Source organism: Akebia trifoliata, unplaced genomic scaffold (assembly GCF_017979445.1).
Source record: "Akebia trifoliata isolate Shusen 1 unplaced genomic scaffold, ASM1797944v1 Contig00307, whole genome shotgun sequence".
In the NCBI taxonomy this organism is placed as follows: Eukaryota; Viridiplantae; Streptophyta; class Magnoliopsida; order Ranunculales; family Lardizabalaceae; genus Akebia; species Akebia trifoliata.
The window spans coordinates 372-25,965 of record NW_028236954.1 but is presented as its reverse complement, the minus strand read 5'-3'; the positions used below and the strand labels follow the sequence as shown (position 1 = coordinate 25,965).

The following is a 25,594-nucleotide window of genomic DNA, read 5'->3' as shown; positions in this document are numbered from 1 at the left end:
AGTCGCCACTTAATTTAGGTATAGAAATCAAAATAATTCCAAATCGATTTGGAGGTCCAGTTTGGGGACCCATTATCATCATTTTATGCCAAATTGACTAAATAAATTCTAAGGCTAAAATTTCCCTTCAAATTATATAATTCCTCGAGTTTCGCATAAATGGGAGGATAAACTTAAAAAAGCTTGAATCATACAATGTCTAGAGGTCACGTGCAAGACTTATGAAAATTGACAAATCCAATTAACACACCCCATGCATAATTAATATGATAAAGGTTACAGGCATAAAAAAATTTCCAAATTGATAAGAATATCATCGCACATAATTTATTTCTAAATTGTTAAGTATATTATCACATATAAATTAATTTCCAAATTGGTAAACATATCATCACATTCAAATTAATTTTCAAATATGAAATTATATTATAGGCATCAAAATTTCCAAGCTAGCAACCATATCACATGCATAAAAATATCCAAATCAATAACCATGTTACATGCATAAAATTTCAAAGTCGGTAAAAATCTTCAAATTGGTAAAAATATTGCATGTATAAAAACTTCCAAATTTGTAATCGTATTACATACACAAGAATTTCCGAATTGGACGCAGCACCATCTCTATTTTATTTTCCTTATTCACTTTGTTATTCCCTGTCTCTTTATTGTTATTCACTCTTAAGCAATAACGAAATCCATCATTTTTATCAATTACAACCTCAAAATTTGACCTTTAAATATTTTGGGTAGCTAAAAAACGACCTAGTGGAAACAAAAATATAGGAAAAAAATAATCTAAACACGATTTCGCCATTATGTCCAAAAATAAAGAAAACTAAATAGATAAGGGCATACCAACACTATCATCCACACAAAAATAATCAAAGTCAAATAAGACAAAAAAATATTTAAGCAATTTTGCAATGCAACCATCTTTTAGAATTTCAAATTTGATCATCAAAGTCCTATTTGAGTCGCCATTGAAAGGGTTTCAATCAGTGGGTGTGGATCCAATTTTTTTTTTAGAGTCACCACCCAATTTTATGGTTTAGGAAGTAAAGATGACTCTAAACAGAAAAGAAACACAAAACTATGAAGAGATATGGGTACGGGGATTCTAGATTTAAGGTTTTGGGAAAGTTTTTAACCTTTGTATTTTAGGACTTCTCAAAACCTCCGAGATTTGGTAGTAGAATTCCATTTATAAAGAGCTTTATTGATAAGATTAAGATTTGATTAGGGCTCTTTAAGATAGAGTCTAGTTCTAACTAATCTTTTAAATTGTTTAGATAATATTTCAAGTGATTTTATTTGGATTTTAATTTTTTAATTCATATAGAATGAATTTTTTAAATTTTGGAGAACCCTCAATGGAGGGTTCTTTATTAAATTATTTTAAATTTTTTGAGACTCCGATGGAGGGTTCTTTATTAAATATCATGTGGGCACCACTTAAATAAATGTGTCACCACTTGAAATTTGACACATAGGATTAATTAATTGAATTTATTTATTAAAAATTTTAAGTTGACTTATTAAGATTTCACTTTAAATTAATTAATATTTTAATTATTAGTTTCAGATTTTTGAATTTTAGGGTTGAAAAATTATCATTTTGCCCTCAAAGAGGGTTTTTGCGTCGGAACGTTATTTTTTGATGGCTTGGGATGTTTCAGAATTAGTTTTTCATAAGGAATTCAATTAGAATATTGGTTAGTGTCTCTTATGAATTTTTGAATGAAATGATCATGGACCCACGAAGGGTATTTTAGTAATTTTGTCAATTTTTGTGGAAATTATTGAAACAATTTATTTAGTTTAAGTTTGTTATTTTATGTATTCGAAAGGATTTTCCTAAATGTAATGTAGCCTCTATGGGTGTTTTGACATTAGGGGTATTCTTGTAATTTGATTTTTTTAATGATTTTTCTTGTAAAACTTCTTTTAGCTTCAAAATGATTTTTTTTATGTTTTGGATCACATTTTCCTGGCATAGTATGGTTTATAAGGTTTTTTGCATGAAATATTTCATTCGAGTTTTGGAAGCACATCTAGTAACAAATAAAAAACTTTAGAATATTCATCCATCATCGAGAATCGCTGCAATCAAGTTGACGAGTTGATTAATCAGTCGAGTGCAAAAAATTGGGTGTCTACACATACCAAGGTGTGTCAAGGCTGGAGATTGACATGATTTGCTCATTAGAAAAAATTTTGAAGATTAGCAGGGAATCTAAATTTATTTCAACTACTAGCATAGACATGGTTTTTGCAACCACATTCTTGCATCATTTCTTATCTTGAATTTTGAAGTCAAACTCTTGAAGTAATATGATTTATCGGACTAACCTTGCTTTGGCATCCTTCTTGGTAAGAAGGTATTTCAATGTAGCATGGTCTTTGAAAATCACCACCTTAAACACAAATAAGTAGGATCATAATTTGTTCAATGTGAAAACAACTACTAGTAATTTTTTTTGGTGGTATAATAGTTAGTTGGGTATCATTGAGCATTTTGCTTTTGTGCTGAGTAATGTGAGGGAATTTGTCAACTCGTTGTCCTAGAAAAACGCTTATGGGAAGCGTCGCACATCACTTCAAAAGCACAACCCAATTGGGTGGTTGAATAATAGGTGTAGTTGTTAATTCAATTATGAGCCTCTCAAAGTGTCCAGGCAAGGTGTGGATAGAACAATGGTTGTGTCATTGGCTAACAAATCACACAAAGGTTTGGTGATTTTTTCAAAATCCTTGATGAAATGTTGTGTGTCCCAGAAATGATCAAAATTCCTTGACTTTTTTTGGTGGAGGTAGATTAACAATAAGATCAATCTTTGCTCTATCCACTTTGATTTTCCTTTTTTTGAGACAATGTGTTATAAGACGATCTAGGAGGTTACCATGAAGTGACATTTATCCCAATTGAGCACTAAAATCTTCTCTCGATATCTAGGTAAGATTTTCTCGAGGTGGTCAAGCAACCATCTAAGTTGGATCCAAACACTAAGAAATCATCCATAAAAACTTCCAAGAATTTTTCAACTGTGTTTACTCTTGATTGCATAAACTGATTTGGGGTGAAAACTAATTAAGTGATAAGGGCTTGTTTGCACATATGAAGGGGTTCAAGGTGAGGTTGAGTGACATTTGGGGTTGAAAATATAAATTGTTTCAATTTCTAAAGTTTTCTGATAATTGTGAAATTTGCGTAATCTTTGAGGCAAGTGTGGAGAGTCAGATCAATATCATCACTTGTGTTTTTTTGTTTTAGATTTCTTTCCCTTAGTTAGGTTTTTCTCTGTTTTTGTTTTGCTCGAGGACTAGCAAAATGTTAAGTTTGGGGGTATTTTATGAGTGGGTTTTATTCCTACGAATTAACCACTTTTAGGTATAATATTTTATTAATTTTAGAGTTTTTTAGTTGTTTTTATTTAAGTTTAGTTTGGTTTATATTTTTGTGTGATTTTGTGTTCTTATTTGGTTTTTAAGCTCATTTTACAATTCAACAACATTATGGAACATTGGAAAAATTGCTAACATTTGGAAGAAATTCTGGTCCCAAATTGGTTCACTTTTGGAAGAAGAAAAATATGAAAATTACTACTTTAGTAAATAAGATACATAGTGTTCCGCTTTGATAAATAAGTTTGAAAATTTTTCCATTTTGGTAAATTTCTCTATAATAATTTAGATAGTTAGATCTTCCTGAGCTACCACAAAAGTAAATCTAATAGTAGTTCAAATGGGTAAGTAGAGAGAATTCGTTTTAAGTGTCTACGACCGTAAAACATCGAAAAATATATGTAAAAAAAGGCTAAATGCTCATTTAACAAAAATTACTAAAAGAAAAAAAAAAGAAATTAATATATCTAGGGCCAAGATCTGTAGACAAACATTCTAAACAATGTTCTAGACAACGTGTTTTGTCTTATATGGGAAAAAAGCTTTGGAATGGGCTGATTTTTTGTGAGGATGATCTCTATGGTTAGGGGACCATCCTCACAAAAAATCAGCCCATTCTGAAATTTCTAACCCCATTTTACAAGTTAAAGTATCGTGTACTATTCATTTTAACCATTAGTTTGTAACCACTTTCCATAGGGTTAGAAGTTTTAAAATCAACTGATTTTTTTGTAAAAATGATCTACTCACCATAGAGATAATCCCCACAAAAAATCAGCCCATTCCAAAACTGTTTTGCCATATAGGAAAAAACGTTATATAGAATATTGTCTATGGATCGTGTCCCATATATATATAGGGTTAGGACCTGTGTACACATATATCTACAGCATGTTTTGTCATATGTGGGCTAAAAGTTTTAGATTGAGCTGATTTTTGGTGAGGATGATCTATATGACGAAAAGATCATCATCACCAAAAATCAGCTAATTCTAAAACTTCTAATCCCATATTTATGAGTTGAAGAATCGTGGACTGTCCATTTTTTGTAAACCAGTTTTGACGAGGTTAAAAGTTTTAGATTGAGCTGATTTTGGGGAGGCTGATCTTCTCATCATAGAGATCATCCTCACCAAAAATAAGTTCAATCCGAAACTTTTAGACCACATAAGACAAAGCACGTTGTAGATATATGAGTAGATAAATGTGTACAGTGTTCCTGATCCATGTATATGGGTCAGGTTATTTTGACAAAATTGTAGACAAAGTTTTGTCTCATATGACTAAAAAGTTCCGGAATGGGCTGATTTTTTGCAAGGATGATCTCTATGGTGAGTAGATCATCCTCACAAAAAATCAATCAATTCTGAAACTTCTAATCCCATGAAAGGTGGTTACAAACTAATGGTAAAAAATTGACAGTTCACGATCCTTCAACTTATAAACTAGGATTAGAAATTTAAGAATTTGCTGATGTTTTGTCAAAGTGATTTTCTCAACATAGAGATCATCCTCACAAAAAGTCAGCCCATTATGAAACTTTTAACCCATATAAGACAAAATACCTTGTCTAAAATGTTTTCTAGGATTTTGTCAAAATAAAGCTACCCTCTCTCTCTCTCTCTATGTAAAAGGGATAATGATGGTTTATTTTGTGTTGTTGAGAAATTAATATAGAGAAGGAAGATATCTTTGACAAAGTATGTATATGCAGTAGCATAAAATGTTCATAGTAAATGATAATTTGGTAACAACTCAGAGATGACTAAAAGAATCAAATAGCTCTTACTGAAAGATGATTCTTGTGCTAGGACGAAACCAATTTCTAAAGACAATATATTGAACTACTGACCAAAAATTAAAGGGTGATTCTAGTGACTTTCAAGTGTACAAGGACCGTAGCAAATGGAAAATGTTCTATTTACTCCATTCAAAATGTTTGTGATAGGGCTTAAATGGGTCGGGTTCGGGCCGGATATGTGTTTACCTATATCCATATCCGGATTTTTTAATCGGGTTTGAATCCAGATCCGACTAGATCAAATCATATCCGATTTTTTTTTTCTTTCATTAAACCCATATCCGAATCCAATCCGACTGAATTAATTTATTTGGGTTAAATAATTTCAAACCATTATAAAGTAATTTATTAAAAATGTGGCTTAAATGTGATTTGAACTCAATAGCTCTCCCCTTTTGAGAATAAGCCTTAACCACTACACCAAATACTTATTTGTTTGATGAATGATATACTAACCAAATATAAAAATATAACATACAATATACAAAATAATATATCATTGGACTATAGGGATAGGTCCGTATCAAACTCGGGTCTAGGGATATCAGCCCATATTTTAATTTGGATATGCTTGAAGAAACCAAATCTGCTAAAAATCAGATTCGGATTTCGGATAAAATCCGAGCCCTAGTTTGTGATGTCCCTGAATATTATCTAAAGATATGCTTTTAGATTTAATTCCTATGGGAGACTTTACTAATCCCCAGGAAATTATGTTTTCCCGTTTTTTTTTTTCTCTCATGTTTGAGACTATGAAAGTCCTTCTGAGTAAACATACAACAGTTGTATATATGAACATTTTAGCCTATACATAGGACTAAATACTAATCTTATTGAGACATTCTCATGTCTCTAATTAGTAATAGTTATTCATCATGGATACATCCATAGTTCTTCTTCTAGGGCTTTTCTTCATTGCCAACACCAATATCAAGTCCAATTTCGGTTCATTTTCATATCTAGATGTACTTTGCACACAAAGAGAGAGACAAGCTCTGTTGAGGTTCAAACAAGGTCTCAAAGATCCTTCAAATCTGCTCTCCTCTTGGTCTTCTGGTGAAGATTGTTGTAAGACATGGAAAGATGTACATTGCCACAACACCACCCATCTTGTTGTTGGCCTAAACCTAAGAGGTGTATCAACGTTGGGTGGTACATTAAGTCCTTCTCTGTTGGAGTTGAAATATCTGAATTACTTGGACATAAGCCTTAATTATCTTGGTGGAATTCGCATTCCAAAGTTCCTCAGATCACTTGATAATCTGACCCTGGAATTTCAGTTACCATTCCCACTTGGTTTTGGAATTTGTCTAACCAATTTTCCTTTCTAAACATTTCCCACAACTAGATCAATTTTCTTGCAGTCAAACCACCTTGAGGGCCCAACATAGACCTTTCAAACAATAATTTGTCGGGAGAGATTCCTGAAGAGCTAACAAATCTTTTGGGACTGATATCCTTAAACTTGTCTAATAATTGTTTGACAGGGAAAATCCCTGAGAAGATTGGTGTCATGAATTCCATCGAGCACTCAGCTCCAAAGCTTCAACTAGTCCAGCTATATGGGTAACCAAGGATTTTGTGGACCTCTATTCATTGTGAACTGCACACGAGGTGAAGCATCTCGAGATTCTGATGATGGTGATGGAGTAGAAGATGGTAAAGATGCCCATTGGATTGAAATGGAAAGCTTTTATATAAGCAATGCACTTGGAGTCCTGGTGGGCTTTTGGGGTGTGTTTGGTGTTTTGGCATTCAAGAGGACTCGGAGATTCGCTTATTTTCGATTTATCAAGGATGTGAAGGACAAAGTCTATACTCTATTTTAATACCATAAAACTAATTTAGGTAGATTTCTAGAGACAAATTTTATGCTCTGCCTATATTAATTATAAATAAATAAAAAGATCTTATATAGTTAGATTATTTATTTGAAAATTTTAAAGTAATCCCTTAAATTACTAAAATTTTTTCAACTTGTTTCTAAAAGCGCACGTGCCAACTAGTTTACCAAATTACATGATGATATTTGTAGGTGAAATTTTTTATGCATTTATGGGGGTTGTAGTTTACCAAACTTGTTTCTCTTTTTTTTTTTTTTTTTTTTTTTTTTTTTTTTTTTTTTTTTTTTAGTGGGGGTTGTAGTTAGGGGTGTCAATGGGTACCCATTTACCTAGAACCGAACCAGAATCGAAATCGAAAACCCTGATTCCGGTTCTCTTTTTATTGGAATTGATTAGAGTCGAGTCTAATATGGAACCGAACAGATAGGAACCGGAACCATTAGGTTCTATCTGATGGGTACCCGTGAGTAGTCAGAATCGATTTATTTTATCATTTATTTTTACATTATATATGATTCAAGGTAATCCTATATTTTAAAATTAACATATATGATATAAAATTCTTCAAATTTCATATAAACTACATATTTGAATTTAAGAAGAGTCATTTCTTTTTAAATTTATTACTTGTAAAGAATACATTTTAATGTTCGAAAATAAAAGTTATTAAATCATCATTTTAATTGAACAAATTATTATTAAGTTGATACTTTACAAATAATATATTGTTTTTTAGAAGAAATTTTATATTATAATGGTTTTGAAATAATTTTTCACATTCGATTATTGAAAACCAGAACCAACGGGTACCTGTGATTTTTTATCGTTCCGATTTCGGTTCCACTTATTTTAAAATCGGAATCGAAACCAATAAAATATAAAGTTTATAGCTCCATATATCATAGGAACCGAACCGGAGCTGACCCATTGACACCCCTAGTTGTGGTTAGCATAATAAGGCGTTCAAGAGGTTTGAACCTAAGACCTTAGAATAAGTTTCACAAGGTCTTACCACTTAACAAAATGGTCTTTCTCAAGATAAGTTTCTCGATAAGAAAAACAATTAGGGAAAATTACTTATTGAACCCTTCTCTTTCTAATATTTCCTTATCAAACTCTCATTGCCGTTATTTATGCCTTCTCCCATAGTTTTCAAAATTTCAAATTTTTTGCAGCAATGCAGTTTCAAACAGTTGAATCAAATACATGCCATTCTGATCACAACCTCTCTAAACCAAAATATTGAAATTTCATCTAAATTTCTTTGACGAAGTACCGAGTTTGGAGGGATGGAATACTCCGAACTCATCTTCTCCCAAATGGATCAAATGTTTCACCCAGAGACAACTCTCTCGAATGCTATGATCAGAGTTTATGCTTTCAATTGCCCATACGTGATGGGAGAAAGGTACATTGTTAGATTATTAAAGTGGGATTCGAATGAATCTCTTCTATTGCAAATTCGCTTCTAAATTTCTACATAAAGATAGATACTTTTTGTTATTTTGTGAGAAATAGGAAATTATGTGATGCCCGGAAGATTTTTGACGGTATGATTCTTAAACCGTTGGAATTATGGAATCAAATGATATCTTTCTATGTGAATCTAGGCGAAGTTGAGAGTGCAAGAATATTGTTTGAAGTGATGCCTGAAAGAGATGTTGTTTCTTGGAATTCAATGGTTTCATGCTATGCCAGAGTTGGGGACGTGGAAAATGCGGGAGATTTGTTTGAGCGGATGCCAGAGAGGAACATTGTGTCTTGGACTACCATGGTTGGAGCCTATGCTAGTTCAGGAGACTTTGAGACGACGAGAAGATTTTTTGAAAAAATGCCCAAAAGGAATGTGGTTTCTTGAAATTCTATGATTTCAAATTACATGCAACATGGGAAATATAAACAAGCCTTGGATCTATTTGTCCGGATGCACTCAGAAAGTGTAAATTTGGATGGGTTTACGTTTGTTTCTGCTCTGTCTGCTTCCGCCCATTAAGGTGCTCTAGAGTTTGGAAAATGGGTACATTTTTTTCTGATAAGAGATTGGTTTCAATTGGAAGTAATAGTAGGGACTGCTCTTATAGAAATGTATGCCAAATCTGGAGATGTTGACAGAGCCTTTAAAGTTTTCATCAAAATTGGTCAGAAAGACATCTTTTGTTGGAATGTAATGATCAAATCATTAGCAATATAAATCCTCTCGAAACAAATGTTAAATTTTGAGATGTAGAGACAAAAAAGAACATTTAGAGACAATTTCTTCATTTGCAATCGCAATTCTGATACGTACCTTTCAATCATCAAAGTTGAACCTGAAGACAAAATGGTTGTAAAAACATCCCCTGAGACCACTGCTTCTGCAGTAGGAGCATTGTTTTCCTTTATATTTTTCAAAGTTACTTTGAGGGATGTGGTGTTGGATTGTAGGATTTTCAATGTGTTTGATTGATTTTTTTGGTTGATTTTGGGGATACTTTCGAGTTATTTTTGCTTGTTTGAAGTATTGGAAATCTCTGATTTATTTTGTGAACATGAGATCCACTTTATTCTGCTTTACTATTTGTCTATTATTTGGTTATTAATATTTGATTCCTACATATTGATTGAGTGTGGATGATTAGACCTTCTAGTTCTTGTTCTGATTCATTTTAATAATTAGACCTAGTTTACATGAATCACTTCAATTGGAAAAATATGATTCTTATGGCTATATGTTTATTTCTTGCGTAGAAAATGGTCATTGGTTGTTTTTATTAATTGGGGAAATAAAATTTCTCATCCTATTATGTAATCTTTGTCATTTGCTATTATTATTTCTTTTATGGAAATTATTCACTAGCTATTTCATCATCATAACAATGCTATCAAATATTTGGAATCCATGAATATCTTCATGTAGTTGTGCCATTTTGGCTGAATTGAGAACAATTGTTAGTCATTTTGGCTAAAGACTTCCGAATCCATGTACTTTTTATTTCTTTATTATTTGGAATTCCTCTCTCTCTCTCTCTCTCTCTACCATGCGTTCAACAAAATAACTGCTGAATGTTTGTTGATAATTGTTTGATTTGGTCATTGTCGTGACCACATTTCTTTTGGATAAGGCTTCTTGAATGGATCTTATTTTGATTGACAAATTCATTTCCAAATGAAAACAAACGCATGAATAATCAGTTTGAATAATTAGTTTGAATAAAAGGATCTCATAGTATTAAATGGAGACTTCTTTGGAATTTAGGGGCCGACAACTAAAATGATTTCATTTGGGTGGAAATGTATTCATGGTCGCTGCCCAGTTTACTCTTTATCGAAGAGATGGTCTATATAAGCTTCCTTCAAGCTTTCTTATTTGGGCATCAACAGTTTTCCTGAATGTTGTACTGTTGTCTCAGCTCTTGAATTAATCAATCTTTGTGGCATGAATTTAATTATTGAATTGGACTTAAAGCTGATTGTGGAGGATCTAAAGGGTAAGAACATTCCTTGGTGTCTTGATATGTAGTTTTGCTGTATTCGAAGAGCTCACTCGGATATTGTTTGGGAAGTGAAACGTATGCAAAGCGATGGTAACGTGGTGTCTTATGAATTGGCGATTATGGAAGGTAGTCAGAAGCGTCTCTTTCTTTTTCGAATTCTGGAGAAGAGCGGTCTTCTAGCGAAGAAAGCTTTTATTTGAAGATTACCTTGCTTTGCCTTCTTTTGGACTTGTAAATTAAGGGACATTCCCTTTTTAAGCTTTTATAATTTTTTTTTTTTTTTTGTGTTGCCAAGCAAGAAAATAGATATAATTTATTATATAAAAGTGTAAAACTAAATTTAAGGGGCATACCCATAATAGATTACAGAAGAGAACTTTACACAAGACTAGTAGAAGAAATTGATCATTTCTAGAATTTCCTAAACAAACAGAATAACCTTTAAATTCTTCAAACTTCAAGGCTATGAGGTATCAGAATGCTTCTAATATTTTCTTGTAGTTGCTCTTGACTTCATGCTTATTGGAGGGTCCAAATCAGAGCAAGACCTTCCCCTTCTTTTGATTCTCCTAATTAGAAAAGAAATTATTCAAAATAATGGTTCTAAAGACAATAAAAAAGTAATCATTAAACTAATCATAGGATATAAGTTTAAAAAAGGCACTTACATTCCATGCTTATTAAACGAGCTGCTCAATTTCATCACTATCAATTGCTCGATGAGCAACATGTTGAACGACATCTGCGTCATCTACATTGCCTCCCACTTGTTCAGTACTCTGAGTATCTATGACTGGAACTTGAGTATTTATCAAGCTAGTGATACCAGTTCTGTCAGGAAATGACCAATGGACTTTGTACTCTAATGGTTCCAGTTTGCAAAGGAATTTTAACGCAAGTCTTGCTCTTTCCTCACGTTGTTTAGCAGTGCTCTCAACTAGATGCTTGAATATGGAAAGTGGGAGTTGAGAGAGGAAAAAGTGCAACATGTCCGCAAATAGTTGCTCCATGTGTTTGAATAGTCCATCGTTTGATGAGTATGTTTGCTGTGGCCTTTGTCCGATGATCAGTCCACAGACGTTTTGTAGTTCACTAACTGCATAATAACCTTCTTCATATGTAAAAAAGGAAGTTCCATCACATCTTTCTTTTATTTGTTCAATAAACCCAAGTGCACAACGTAAGTCCAATCGAGGTTGAGGTTGACACTCAAAACTCCCATCATTAGATTCCTTGGACAAATGTGAATAAAATTTCTTTACCGACGGTTTAATGAATTTCCTATGGAACCAATGACAGGTATTGTTCTTATTTATCCACAGATTTTTAGCCACTACAAGGCTATTTTTTTCTTCACTTGTGGAAATCTCTTTCTTTTGAATGAAATAAATGATTTCAAAGGCTTCCTCTAATGTACGGATTAGAGTAGCACTAAGGGAACTTGGTAATGTAACTGTGGCTATTCGGACAAAGATTACCACTGAAAGACAAGATACTTTATTGGTAAATGGCTCTTCAGATTTAGAAGTTTTGGAAAGAACTTGGATGAGATTATCAATTGGGGAACTTCTTTTATATTTCTCCATCCATCTATCAATGTCTACCTCACAGTTTCTCTCTATCCATTCCGCGATATCCATAGGGGCTCTGCCTTCATCATTTCTTTTTTCACCAAAACAGATTTTGATAATTTGATTGGCAAGGATAAAAGGTATCTTGAGCATCTGATAAAAGAGATAAGCCACTATAGTAATAATCACGTGCACTATGAACAATACCATAAGATCATTGCTCTCTATGGTTTGAAAGAGGATCATGAAACCTTTTCTAAAGATTTTGAAGAATGAAATAATACGAAGCTTTGACAAAGTTGATAAAACCCAAGTAGAAAAACTGTCGAACTTTGACAAAGCTGGTAAAAAATGTAAAACATATGTTTTTCTACCCATTGAAACATCAAATTCTTTGAGTACCAACAAACCTCTAAAAATGGTGACTATACTCCCTACTAGAACAGTGAGAATCTGAGTCACAACCACCATCCGCATTGACCATTTATAGTTTGAAACTCCACACTGAAAGTCCACCTTCTTAAGAACAAATGATCGAAGTGCAGCCTGTAATAGAACTAGTGTAGAAAGCATGCATATAGTTAAGGACATTGGAGAAACAAAGAAGACCAATTCAGGGCTTTGTTTAGAACTAGATTTATAAAATGACTTCAATATATGTATCATACTCTTATTCTCTGAATTTTGAGGATCACTTTTTATAAGTTCATCAACAGGGTTAGAAGAGGAGGAAATAGACATACAATTGCCAAAATCCGAAGCAAACCACAACACTGTGAGCAACAGTAGCATGAGTGACATGATTATGACATGTTCTACTATGAACACGAAGATCACACCAGTGACCATTTGCATACAAACATTCACAACAACAGTAACTACGAATATGCTCAAGGAAAGCATGTTTGAAAGGCATTCAGAGTCACTCTGACTTCCAAGTGAAGGAAAGAAAACACACATGGAGACACATATTAAGACAGTACCACTAAGCTTGGACAGTTGGTCATGAACAGAAGGCATTGGGGTGGTGAGATCTGTTGGGAGTTTTGAAGCAATTGCAAGAAGAGAGAGTGTAAGGGAATTGAGTGAGAATAATTTACATGGTATCCATGGCTTCCTACGATATAATCCATGAAATACATCACACACCATAAATAGAACACATACAAGAGTACCTGCCACTATGTATAGACCAATTATTGGCACTGGGGAAGAATAATTTTGATCATCCAACGTTACATTCAAACAACCTTGTTTCTCCATTTTTCCTTCTTTGGATTCACCAGATTAAGTTTTACTATTCTTCTTCTCCTTAAATATTATTCAGGGTTGGTAGTGAAGAGTATGGATTAAGGTAAAGAATCGATACTTACATTGTTGGATAAGGAATGAATGGATATGGTTTGTACACACTTCCACATCAGAAGCATACAAAATGAGGTCAATCTTTGAGGTCAATACAGCATTATTCATAAAATTTATTGAATGATTGGTCATTTACATTTCTTTGGGTTCAACAAACAATTCTTCTTATCATCTATTTTTCCTAAATTAGAGGTGTTACTGAATTTGTTTTGGTTTGATTCATAAATCAAGACAGAAGCATTAAATTTTATTGATTTTGGTTACTGTTCTTAGTTCTCAAATTAATGGAACCAAAATTTTACTGTTCTCATCAATTTTTTTTTTTTTTTACTTTAAACAGCTCCAATTCTAGATTCGTATCAATTACTGGTTCTTAATCAGTTCCTTTTTACTTTAAAAAGGAATTAATTTACTCTCTTTCTTTAAGCTTTCTCTTTTGCTTGGTAAGTTTCTCTATTCACTATATTTTTAGTATTAACTACCCTAATTATTTATTAATGTCTAAAGTTTTTCTTTTTCTTTTCCTTTTGAAGTGGTATTGCCTATACAAATATTAATTTCTATGCTATTTCATCGGGAAATTCCCAAAAAGGTAAAAGAAAAAATTGAAAAATTCCCAAAACAGAAGACCATTCATTTTTATTTCAAAAAACAATAAATTACAGTTTTCGTAATTAAAACATTTTGGTTGAAGTGAGAAATTTTTTCCTATTCTATAAAATAGTTAAGAAAAAGTTCTGTTTTTTAAGAGAGTAAATTTTTCCCCCACTTTACAAAAAAAAATTAATTCCGTAAATGGTAATTTACTGTTTTCAAAATTAAAATGACTAGTCTACTGTTTTGGGTTTTTTGCAAATTTCATTGCATGATTTGGTAAAACAGCCTCAATTAATATATCTTTTCCATCAATAATAAATATCACCTATTGTAAATAAAAATATAAAAAAAATAGAGATTAATTTTAGTTATGCCCTTAATTAATTTTTGTGATAAATATTTTGTTGGAACAACGTCATAAAGATGCTTCATAACCTTCTAGAGTTGATGAGAAGAAATGGGACATTAAACTGTCTACATATATGATTGGAACGTAAGAAGTCCATGTGCCTAAACATAGTCTTGATCAGGTTGGTGGTTTAAATTGTTGTTGAATTTGTTTAAACTACACAATTGTGATCTCATAGCTTTCCTTGTTTCTGTCTCTTTTTTCCTATTAAAATTTTGAAGCCCCATCATATTTTCTCCAATCTCTAAAGGATGCTACCTTTTGGCATCAATGCGTATATGATAGCTTTATTTATTTTTGAAATTTTTGTATAAATGTGTATAAAGCAGAACCTTTTGTTTTGGATTGAGCTGAAAGAAACTTCTAAATCCATCAAAAGTGATTTACAAATTATTGACAAAAATTGATAAAAAATCGATGGTCCACATTCTAAATCACTTTTAATGGGGTTAGAAATTTCAGATTGGACTGATTTTTTTTTTTTTTTGATGATCTTCCCATCATAGAGATCATCATCACAAAAAATCAGCTCAATCCAAAATTTCTAACCCCTATTTTAAAAATTTATTAATGTTACATTGTTTTTACATATGTTTTCTCATATGTCCGTTTCTATATTTAGATCAGGTGTCTATGTGGCACTTTATTATTGGACTTTAAAATTTCTCGTACCTTATTTAATTAAAAATAAAAAATAAAAAATCAGCGTACCTTCTTTCTCTTCTTTGTCAAGACCCACATCTCTTACCTTCACTTCTCTTCTCTTTGAACTGTATTGGAGGAGGGAGAGTTCACCAAACAATCATACCAAGAATTGGTCTTTAGTTTTAGGAGATTTTCAAATTCCAATATATCAATCAAATATCCTCTCTTATTTTTTTAGTTTTCTCGGTAGAAAATCCTTGAATTTTTTATCTAAATAAAATCTCATCATCTTAAACTTTAAAAATTCTCTCTTATTCTTTAGGTTTGAAGATTAAAATAGATTAATCTAAAGTTAAATAAATAAACTTTGAAAATTGGATTTTGTATCAAAATTCCCTTAAAAATTTATTTTTTATCAAAATACTCACAGATTCCAATTTCCAAAGTGCATTTATTGTACTTTCTCACAGCTTGGTTAGTAGCTCAAGAAAGTTTAAAGTCCAATATACTTGTGCCACGTAGACATTAAATCTAAGTATCTATGAGTGGAACTTGAGTATTTATCAAACTAGCAAATGAAAACAAATGCTTGAAGATTCAGTCAGAATAAAAGGATCTCATAATATTAAATGGAGACTTCTTTGGAATTTAGGGGCCGACAACTAAAATGATTACATTTGGGTGAAAATGTATTCATGGTCGGCTGCCCAGTGGACTCTTTATGAACGAGATGGTCTATATAAGACTACCTTCAAGCATTCTTATTTGGGCACCAACAGTTTTCCTGAATGTTGTACTGTGGTCTCAGCTCTTGAATTAATCAATCTTTGTGGCATAAATTTAATTATTGAATTGGACTTAAAGTTGATTGTGGAGGGTCTAAAGGGTAAGAACATTCCTTGGTGTCTAATGAATTGGGGATTATGGAGGGAAGTCAGAAAAGTCTGTCTTTGCCTTCTTTTGGACTTGTAAATTAAGGGCTTCCCCTTTCTTACTTTATATTTTTTTTGTTGCTAAGCAAGAAAATAGATATAATTTATAATATAAAATTGTAAAACTAATTATAACAGATTACAGCAGAGATCTTTACACAAGACTAGAAGAAGAAATTGAACATTTCTAGAATTTTCTAAACAAGCAGAATAACTTTTTAAATTCTTCAAGCTTCAAGGCGATGAGGTATCAGAATGCTTCTAATATTTTCTTGAAGTTGCTCTTGACTTCATGCTTATTGGAGAGTTCAAATCAGAGCAAGACCTTCCCCTTCTTTTGATTCTCCTAATTAGAAAAGAAATTATTCAAAATAATGGTTCTAAAGACAATAAAAAAAACTAATCATTAAACTAATCATAGGATATAAGTTTAAAAAAGGTACTTACATTCCATGCTTATTAAACGAGCTCCTCAATTTCATCACTATCAATTGCTCGACGAGCAACATGTTGAACGACATCTGCATCATCTACATTGCCTCCCACTTGTTCGGTACTCTGAGTATCTAAGACTGGAACTTGAGTATTTATCAAGCTCGTGATACCAGTTCTGTCAGGAAATGACCAATGGACTTTGTACTCTAATGGTTCCAGTTTGCAAAGGAATTTTAACACAAGTCTTGCTCTTTCCTCACGTTGTTTAACAGTGCTCTCAACAAGATGCTTGAATATGGAAAGTGGGAGTTGAGAGAGGAAAAAGTGTAACATGTCCACAAATAGTTGCTCCATGTGTTTGAATAGTCCGTCGATTGATGAGTATGTTTGCTGTGGCCTTTGTCTGATGATCAATTCACAGACGTTTAGTATTTCAATACCTGCATAAGTACCTTCTTCAAATGTCCAAAAGGAAGTTCCATGAATTATTTCTTTTAATTCTTCAATAAACCCAAGTGCACAACGTAAGTCCAATTGAGGTTTAGGTTGACACTCAAAATACCCATCATTAGATTCCTTAGACAAATGTGAATAAAATTTCTCTACCGACGGTTTAATGAATTTCCTATGGAACCAATGACAGGTATTGTTCTTATTTATCCACAGATTTTTAGCCACTACAAGGCTATATTTTTCTTCACTTGTGGAAACCTCTTTCTTTTGAATGAAATAAATGATTTCAAAGGCTTCCTCTAATGTACGGATTAGAGTAGCACTAAGGGAACTTGGTAATGCAACTGTGGCTATTCGGACAAAAATTACCACTGAAAGACAAGATACTTTATTGGTAAATGGCTCTTCAGATTTAGAAGTTTTGGAAAGAACTTGGATGAGATTATCAATTGGGGAACTTCTTTTATATTTCTCCATCCATCTATCAATGTCTACCTCACAGTTTCTCTCTATCCATTCCGCGATATCCATTGGGGCTCTGCCTTCATCATTTCTTTTTTCACCAAAGCAGATTTTGATAATTTGATTGGCAAGGATAAAAGGTATCTTGAGCATCTGATATAAGAGAGAAGCCACGTAGGACATGATCACGTGCACTATGAACAATACCATAAGAACATTCCTCTCAATGGTTTGAAAGAGGATCATGAAACCTATTCTAAAGAGTTTGAAGAATGAAATAATGCGAAGCTTTGACAAAGTTGATGAAACCCAAGTAGAAAAACTGTCGAACTTTGACAAAGCTGGTAAAAAATCTAAAACATATGTTTCTCTACCAAAATCAAATTTTTTGAGTACCAACAACCCTCTAAATATGGTGACTATACTCCCTACTAGAACAGTGAGAATCTGAGTCACAAGCACCATCCACATTGACCATTTATAATCAGAAATTCCACACCGAAAGTCCACCTTCTTAAGAACAAATGATCGAAGTGCAGCCTGTAATAGAACTAGTGAAGAAATTGTAGAAAGCATGCATATAGTTATGCAGGACATTGGAGAATCAAAGAGGACCAAATCAGGACTTTGTTTACAACTAGATTTATAAAATGACTTTAATATATGTATCATACTCTTATTCTCTGAATTTTGAGGATCTGTTGTTTTAAGTTCATCAAAAGGGTTAGAAAAGCGGAAATAAACTCTGCCAAAATCTGAAGCAGACCACAACACTGGGAGCACCAGTAGCATGAATGAAATGATTATGACATGTTCTACTATGAACAAGTAGACCACACCAGTGACCATTTGCATACAAACATTCACAACAACAGTAACTACGAAGATGCTCAAGGAAAGCATGTTTGAAAGGCGTTCAGAGTCACTTTGACTTGCAATTGAAGGATAGAAAACACACATGGAGATGCATATTAAGACAGTGCCACTAAGCTTGGACAGTTGGTCATGAACAGAAGGCATTGGGGTGGTGAGATCTATTGGGAGTTTTGAAGCAATTGCAAGAAGAGAAAGTGTAAGGGAGTTGAGTGAGAATAATTTACATGGTATCCATGGCTTCCTACGACATAATCCATGAAATACATCATATACCATAAACAGAAAACATACAAAAGTACCTGCCGCTATGTATAGGCCAATTATTGGCATTGGGGAAGTATACTTTTGATCATCCAACGTTACATTCAAACAAACTAGTTTCTCCATTTTTCCTTCTTTGGATTCACCAGATTAAGTTTTGCTATACTTCTTCTCCTCAAATATAATTCAGGGTTGGTAGTGAAGAGTATGGATTAGGGTAAAGAATCAATACTTAAATTGCTGGGTGAGGAAAGTAGTTTGCTTTCTTTTATTTGTTCTTTGTTCTTTTTCTTTTCAAGACCAAGAACCAAATTGGATTCTTGAGAAATATGTATAACTGTTCCTATGGTAAAAATACCAACGTTTCAAATGTAAACATTACAAATAAATCTTAAGGATTTGAGGTGTCCAAGAAGAGGATGTGTCAACTCAATCTTGACAAGGGCCAAAACAATTTGACTCGTTGGAGTCATCTAATATCGGCTGCGTTAAACTGCGCGTTAAGCTGGTTTAATTTTATATAATGTTACATGTTAATTAATATTTAAATTCTCCAACTCATTTTCTGAGACTGTGGAGTGTGGTAGGACATTAGGTTAGTGACCTCATCAAAGAATCTGTCTCATGTATATTGGAACATCTTTTTCTGTGTTACAACTTCCTAGTGATCCATTTTTATTGATAATTCTTGACCTTGAAATCCAAACATAACTACATCTTATACAACTGAAATCAATTGAAATCCAAAATTTCTTGGTAAGCCTCTCTATTCACTATATTTTTAATATTAACAACCCTCATTATTTATTAATAGCTAAAGTTTTCCTTTTTCTTTTCCTTTTCCTTTTCCTTTTCAAGTGACATTGCCTATATAAATATTAATTTCTATGCTATTTCATATGGTGTTCTGTTTCTATATTTAGATTAGGTGTCTACGTGGCACTTTATTGTTGGATTTTAAAATTTCTTGGGCTGCTAACTAATCCATGAGAATCTCCTTCCTTGTAACTGTTTTAATTAAAAAATAAATAAAAAATAAAAACAAAAACAGCGTACCTCCTTTAGATAAAAATAAACAAATTAGTTCCAATGCGACTAATTTGGCTCTGATTAATTGATATTTTCTTTTTTATTTCCAATTTACAGTTAACAAGAATACTTTGAACTGTACTGGAGGAGGGAGAGTTCACCAAACATCATAGGTTTTTTTCAAGATACACGATTGCACATATTTATGAGGATGTATAGTTGTGTATCTCAAGAAAAATATATAATTCTAGCCCATGCCACGTCAGGGAGTGTATGTTAGAGGGGGCGTCAAATTGGTAACAATATGACATGCATAAAAATGTATATGAAAAATCTCCAAATTGGTAAAAATATTACATGTATAAAAACTTTCAAATTTGTAACCATATTTCATGCATAAGAATTTTCGAATTGGTAAAAATATTACATATATCAATATTTCAAATTGGTAACAATATGACATGCATAAAAATTTCTTAATTGATGATCATGTCACATGGAGGTAGATTAGAAATCAGATCAATCTTTGCTCTATCCACCTTGATTCCTTTTTTCGAGACAATGTGTCCCAAGATAATCCAAGAGGTTACCATGAAGTGACATTTATCCTAATTGAGCACTAAATTCTTCTCTCGATTCTAGGTAAGACTTTCATGAGGTGGTCTAAGCAACCATCTAAGTTGGATCCAAACACTAAGAAATCATCCATAAAGACCTCCAGGGAATTTTTCTACTATATTTGAGAAAATACTCAACATACATTGTTTAAACATAGCTAGTGCATTTTATAGCGCAAAGGGAATGCGACGATATGCTATTGTCCCAAAAGGATATGTGAACATTGTCTTTTCCTGCTCATCTAGAGTAATTGGGATTTGGTTATATCCTGAATATCTTTCAAAGTAGTAATAGGCATGTTCAGCTAATCTTTTAAGCATTTGATCAATAAATAGGAGAGGGTAGTGATCTTTTCTAGGTATTGAATTCAAATTTTATAGTCAATACATACTCGCCACCTAATTTAAATGCGAGTAGGAATTAGATCATTGTCTTGATTGGTCATGACTGTGATACCCAACTTCTTTGGGACAACATGAATTAAACTAATCCTTTTGTTATCTAAGGTGGGATATATAATACATGTATCTAACAATTGAAGGACCTCCCCTTAGACAACTTCTTGTAGAATTGGTTGGGTACGCGGCTGATGTGATAAGGGCATAGAACCATATATCATTTTTATCAGGATACATAGGAAAAAGATGTGCGGTTTTGTGCCCTTGCCATGTAAACCGCGTATTTAGACCACATGCATTCATCATTATTCTTTTCATATTATGCTAACTTGCTTCCAAATTGTGACTAAAGAAAAAGGTGGGTTCTCCCTCAACTTGTTCAATACAATTTGAGAAAAAAAATGCATATATAATAATGGCAAATTTACCAAAACATGCGCGACATATCAAATATTTACCAAAACGAAGCATTATACATCTTATTTACCAAAATGGTAATTTACCATTTTGGTAAATATTTTATTATAACAAAATGGTAAAAAACATTAATTTTCATATTTTTGCTACCGAAAATACTCTTTTTGTCAAAATGATCCTTCTGAAATGAGATCAAATTGTATTTCATACAATGTCAAAAAGAGCCTTCTAACAAAAAAAAGTATTTTTGATAGCAAAAATATGGAAATTACTATCTTTACCGTTTTGATAAAATAAAATATTTATCAAAATTGTAAATTACAGTTTTGATAAATAAGACGTATAGTTATCTGTTTTGATAAATAAGTTTGAAAAGTTGTCTAGTTTGGTAAATTTCTCTATAATAATTTAGATAGTTAGATCTTCTTGAGCTACCACAAAAGTAAATCTAATAGTAGTTCAAAGGGGTAAGTAGAGAGAATTCGTTTTAAGTGTCTATGACCATAAAACATTCAAAAATATATGCAAAAAAAAGGTAAATTCTCATTTGATGAAAATTACTAAAAGAAATTAATATATATATAGGGCCAGGATCTGTAGACAACATTCTAAACACCGTTCTGCACAACGTCTTTTGTTTTATATGGGCAAAATGTTTTGGAAATTTTGTGAGGATCTCTATGGTGAGGGGATCATCCTCACAAAAAATCAGCCCATTGGACCGTTCATTTTAACCGTTAGAAGTTTTAGAATCAACTAATTTTTTGTGAGGATGATTTACTCACCATAGAGATCATCCTCACAAAAAATCAGCCCATTCCAAAATTGTTTTGCCATATAGGACAAAATGTTGTCTATAGATCATGTCTTGTATATATATGTGGTGATCCATGTACACATATATCTACAACGTGTTTTGTCCTATGTGGGTTAAAAGTTTCGGATTGAGCTGATTTTTGGTATGGATGATCTCTATGACGAGGAGATCATCCTCACCAAAAATCAGCTAATTCTAAAACTTCTAACCCCATATAAGTTGAAGAATCGTGTACTGTCGATTTTTTGTAAACCACTTTTAACACGGTTAAAAGTTTCGGATTGAGCTGATTTTGGTGAAGATGAACTGCACACGAGGTGAAGCATCTCGAGATTCTGATGATGGTGATGGAGTAGAAGAAGGTAAAGATGGCCATTGGATTGAAATGGGAAGCTTTTATATAAGCATGGCGTTCAGAGTCGTGGTGGGCTTTTGGGCATGTTTGGTGTTTTGGCATTCAAGAAGAGTTGGAGAATTGCTTATTTTCAATTTATCCAGGCTGTGATGACAAAGTCTACCCTCTGTTTTAATAGCCTAGTATTAATTTATGTTGATTTCTAGAGAAAAGTTTTATGCTCTGCTTGTAAGTACAACTTTTATGTTTCTGTTTTGTAGTTTCTTTGAAATAATGCAAGGATGATATTGCTTTGGAAATAATTATGTTTATGAGTGTTGGGCTTTGACCCATGGCCCAGTTGGTTTGACACATTGCAGAGCAACTTTGAGGTCGTGGGTTCAATTCTAACTTATCATTAAAAAATAAAACTTTGATTGCCTTCTAATCAAATAAGGGGAACAATCCCAAGTGCACACCAAACTCTAGCAATAAATATAACTCTTTTTAGCAATAAATTTTAAAGCTATTCATCATTACTTGCACCGGGAAAAAAAATTATGTAAAGAAATTAAGGATCTGTTTGATTGCACATGAAAATGGTTGAAAAATGAATTTCGATGGAAAATGTGATTTTAGGCGTTTGATTTCGTATTTTCCTTGGAATTCAATTTTCTGCCAAAGTGATTTTCTACCCTGGGAGGGAAAATGGATTCCCATCCCACACCAAGGGAATATAGTGTTGTTTTGTTCTAATAATTCATGTAATTAGCACTGATACTTATTTGTTGGGTAAACTGTTTCATTCCAAGAGCTGTTGTAGACAGCTTATTACCACTTTCTTACATTTGTTTGAGAACAATTATGTTTTCAATGAACATAAGTGCAGAGATAAATTATTCTTTTACTCAACTTGCAAAGCTCCCTTCACATAGGCATGAATTTGGGTTTGGATCATCATGTCCATCCGTTAATTCGGCCATTAAATAAAATTGTGATACTGTTCATATTGTTTTGCAACCACAGTGACCTAAAAGCTATAACCATTCTTGGGTTAATTTGCTATCAGAACTCTGAAGTCTTTCTGAACTAATAAGTAGATTCTATAGTTCAAAGTATGGATTGGTTTCAAACTATTATTTGTTTCTGCCCCCATCGGTTTGCATTCACTTAGGTGCTCTGGAGTTTAGAAAATGGGTACACACCTTAATTTTATTTCCTAATATATTAAAGATTGGTTTCAATTAGTAGTAATAATAGGGACTGTGTACAATTAATGTTTTTCAATTGTAGGGATGTTAATAGAGCTTTCAATGTTTTCATCATAATAGGTCAGAAAGCTAAGACATTTTTTGTTGGTACATAATGACCAAATCATCAGCAATCCATATAATATTCAATAATTTTTTTTTTCTGCTAAAGAATGGAACGTTTGGTCTCTGCCCAACTGATTTTTCTAATTTAACCACTTAGCCCTTTTGCTAATATTTTTTCCACGCACAAATTTTTTATCCTAAGATAAATGTTTGAACTTGTCAGGTAAAATTCCATCGAGCACTCAGCTCCAAAACTTCAACAAGTCCAGCTATATTAATAACCAAGGATTTTGTGGACCTCCACTCATTGTGAATTGCACACAAGGTGAAGCATCTCAAGATTCTAATGATGGTGATTGCTATTTCATATGGTGTTCTGTTTCTATATTTAGATTAGGTGTCTACGTGGCACTTTATTGTTGGATTTTAAAATTTCTTGGGCTGCTAACTAAGCCATGAGAATCTCCTTCCTTGTAACTGTTTTAATTAAAAAATAAATAAAAATAGAAACAAAAACAGCGTACCTCCTTTAGATAAAAATAAACAAATTAGTTCCCATGCGACTAATTTGGCTCTGATTAATTGATATTTTCTTTTTTATTTCAAATTTACAGTTAACAAGAATCCTTTGAACTGTACTGGAGGAGGGAGAGTTCACCAAACAATCATACCAAGAATTGGACTTTAGTTTTAGGAGATTTTCAACACAAGCAGATTTTGTAACGAAAATGCCTTCAAAAATTTATTTTTCTTACCAAAATACCCACGGATTCTAATTTCCAAAGTGTATTTATTGTACTTTCTCACAGCTTGGTTAGCAGCTTAAGAAAATTTAAAATCCAATATAATTGTGCCACGTAGACACTTAATCTAAGTATAGAAACGGGATGCTGATGTGGATTCTCATTCAAGAAAAAAGAGTCTCTTTGCCAAGTATTTTTTGTGAGATTTAAATCATTCTACATATTTAACCACATAACTAGAAATCTATAATTTTTCAAGATTTAGAATTATGCATACATCTCAAAAAATCTAGTCATGCTCTTAAAGATTAGGATATTTACCTTGTGCCATAAGTTAAATCGATGATCCAAGATTATGTTGGAGGTGTGCCTTTCCCAAATCCTTATGCTTGTGATCCGATGTATGTAAATCCCCAAATCGTGTGAATTTTGTTTCATGTTCTATAATTTTCAGACTCACATTTTCTTCCCTCGTTATGTTGGTTCGATCTAGGGTTTTAGTGATTGATGGAAACAACCATTATTCACAATTCTATTTCTCTTATTGCTTCTCACATTTCGTGAGTGCCTATTATGAAGTGTCGATCCACTTAAATAGATGGGAAAAGAGGGCCTAGCTAGAGATCCTCTTTTAGTAGGGTTCCTATCCATCAAAGTTTCCTTCTAAACCTTGAAGAGTTATTTCTATTTATAATTTAATTGATATTTTCTATTAATCATTGACGTTTCTACTTGTATAGAATCCTTGTACAAGTCGAATACTCAAAATGTGTAGGTCAATTGAGCCACACGTTATTGAATTCTAATATCCTTCCACTTAGCCCATAAGACCGATTTTGTAAAAGTAAACTTTTTTTTTCTACAAAATAGTTTATTTTTTAAAAAGACTCAATTTAAAATTTAATAATCAAAAACATTTTTACACGTGATCACAAATTTTGAAATCTTGTTAATAAACCTAATATTGAATTAGATACTATAATATTATATTTCACTTAAATACTAATGTGAGTCATTGTAGTTGTATGTTATCTATATCATACTCCCTTCCATATATCGCACAATTAATATCCTTCCTAATATAACTTTTAATTGTGCCCCTATAATTGTTTTGTCAAGATATTTTATGTATTACTTAAACCCAAAACAAAATATTGTTATAATATGAATAAAAACAAGAAATAAATAGAAATAAAATGTTATTTAAAACTAATGTTAATATTAATGTCAATTACATAACCACTTCAAAACAACTTACTCCAAATACATAAAAAATTTCATCAAAAGACCCATCCTCATAACTTGTTTTTTGTAAGCTTTTGGTGATAACCCCTTTGTCAATAGATCGACTATTATTTAAGTGATATTGATGTTCTCGATTGTCACTACCTAT

General features: G+C 32.4%; 3 protein-coding genes and 1 pseudogene across 6 annotated transcripts; 2 read left to right on the top strand and 2 right to left on the bottom strand.

The window, feature by feature from the left end:
* The first annotated feature begins 6,081 nt into the window (after positions 1–6,081).
* On the top strand, positions 6,082–6,776 carry LOC147381670 (receptor-like protein EIX2). The gene is made up of 2 exons (XM_086430101.1): positions 6,082–6,502; positions 6,694–6,776. The coding sequence occupies exons 1-2, from the start codon at positions 6,082–6,084 to the stop codon at positions 6,774–6,776; spliced, it is 504 nt and encodes a 167-aa protein (XP_086286227.1).
* A 1,268-nt stretch (positions 6,777–8,044) lies between these two features.
* LOC147381669 (pentatricopeptide repeat-containing protein At1g59720, chloroplastic/mitochondrial-like) lies at positions 8,045–9,473 on the top strand (annotated as a pseudogene).
* A 1,385-nt stretch (positions 9,474–10,858) lies between these two features.
* Positions 10,859–13,655, bottom strand: LOC147381668 (uncharacterized). 3 transcript variants are annotated; one of them, XM_086430104.1, is made up of 3 exons: positions 13,270–13,649; positions 11,192–11,619; positions 10,859–11,092 (listed from the first exon to the last, which is right to left on the bottom strand). In XM_086430104.1, the coding sequence occupies exons 1-2, from the start codon at positions 13,355–13,357 to the stop codon at positions 11,204–11,206; spliced, it is 504 nt and encodes a 167-aa protein (XP_086286230.1). In that variant the 5' UTR covers positions 13,358–13,649; the 3' UTR covers positions 10,859–11,092; positions 11,192–11,203. The 3 variants fall into 3 exon arrangements, with proteins under 3 accessions (XP_086286230.1, XP_086286229.1, XP_086286228.1); XM_086430103.1 differs by having other exon boundaries at positions 10,859–11,089; positions 11,192–13,655; XM_086430102.1 differs by having other exon boundaries at positions 11,192–13,653.
* Positions 13,656–16,156: 2,501 nt separating this feature from the next.
* LOC147381667 (uncharacterized) lies at positions 16,157–18,727 on the bottom strand. 2 transcript variants are annotated; one of them, XM_086430107.1, is made up of 3 exons: positions 18,568–18,727; positions 16,490–16,917; positions 16,170–16,388 (listed from the first exon to the last, which is right to left on the bottom strand). In XM_086430107.1, exons 1-2 carry the CDS (start codon positions 18,653–18,655, stop codon positions 16,502–16,504), a joined length of 504 nt encoding a protein of 167 aa, XP_086286233.1. In that variant the 5' UTR covers positions 18,656–18,727; the 3' UTR covers positions 16,170–16,388; positions 16,490–16,501. The 2 variants fall into 2 exon arrangements, with proteins under 2 accessions (XP_086286231.1, XP_086286233.1); XM_086430105.1 differs by having other exon boundaries at positions 16,157–16,388; positions 16,490–18,727.
* Between the last annotated feature and the right edge of the window lie 6,867 nt (positions 18,728–25,594).

Bases quoted from the DNA above. Each gene is read 5' to 3' on its own strand.
- LOC147381670 (XM_086430101.1), top strand. From the start codon at position 6,082: ATGGATACATCCATAGTTCTTCTTCTAGGGCTTTTCTTCATTGCCAAC. The intron at 6,503-6,693 runs GTTTTGGAATTT...ATTGTTTGACAG, and splicing joins TCAGTTACCATTCCCACTTG to GGAAAATCCCTGAGAAGATT.
- LOC147381668 (XM_086430103.1), bottom strand. From the start codon at position 13,357: ATGGAGAAACAAGGTTGTTTGAATGTAACGTTGGATGATCAAAATTAT.
- LOC147381667 (XM_086430105.1), bottom strand. From the start codon at position 18,655: ATGGAGAAACTAGTTTGTTTGAATGTAACGTTGGATGATCAAAAGTAT.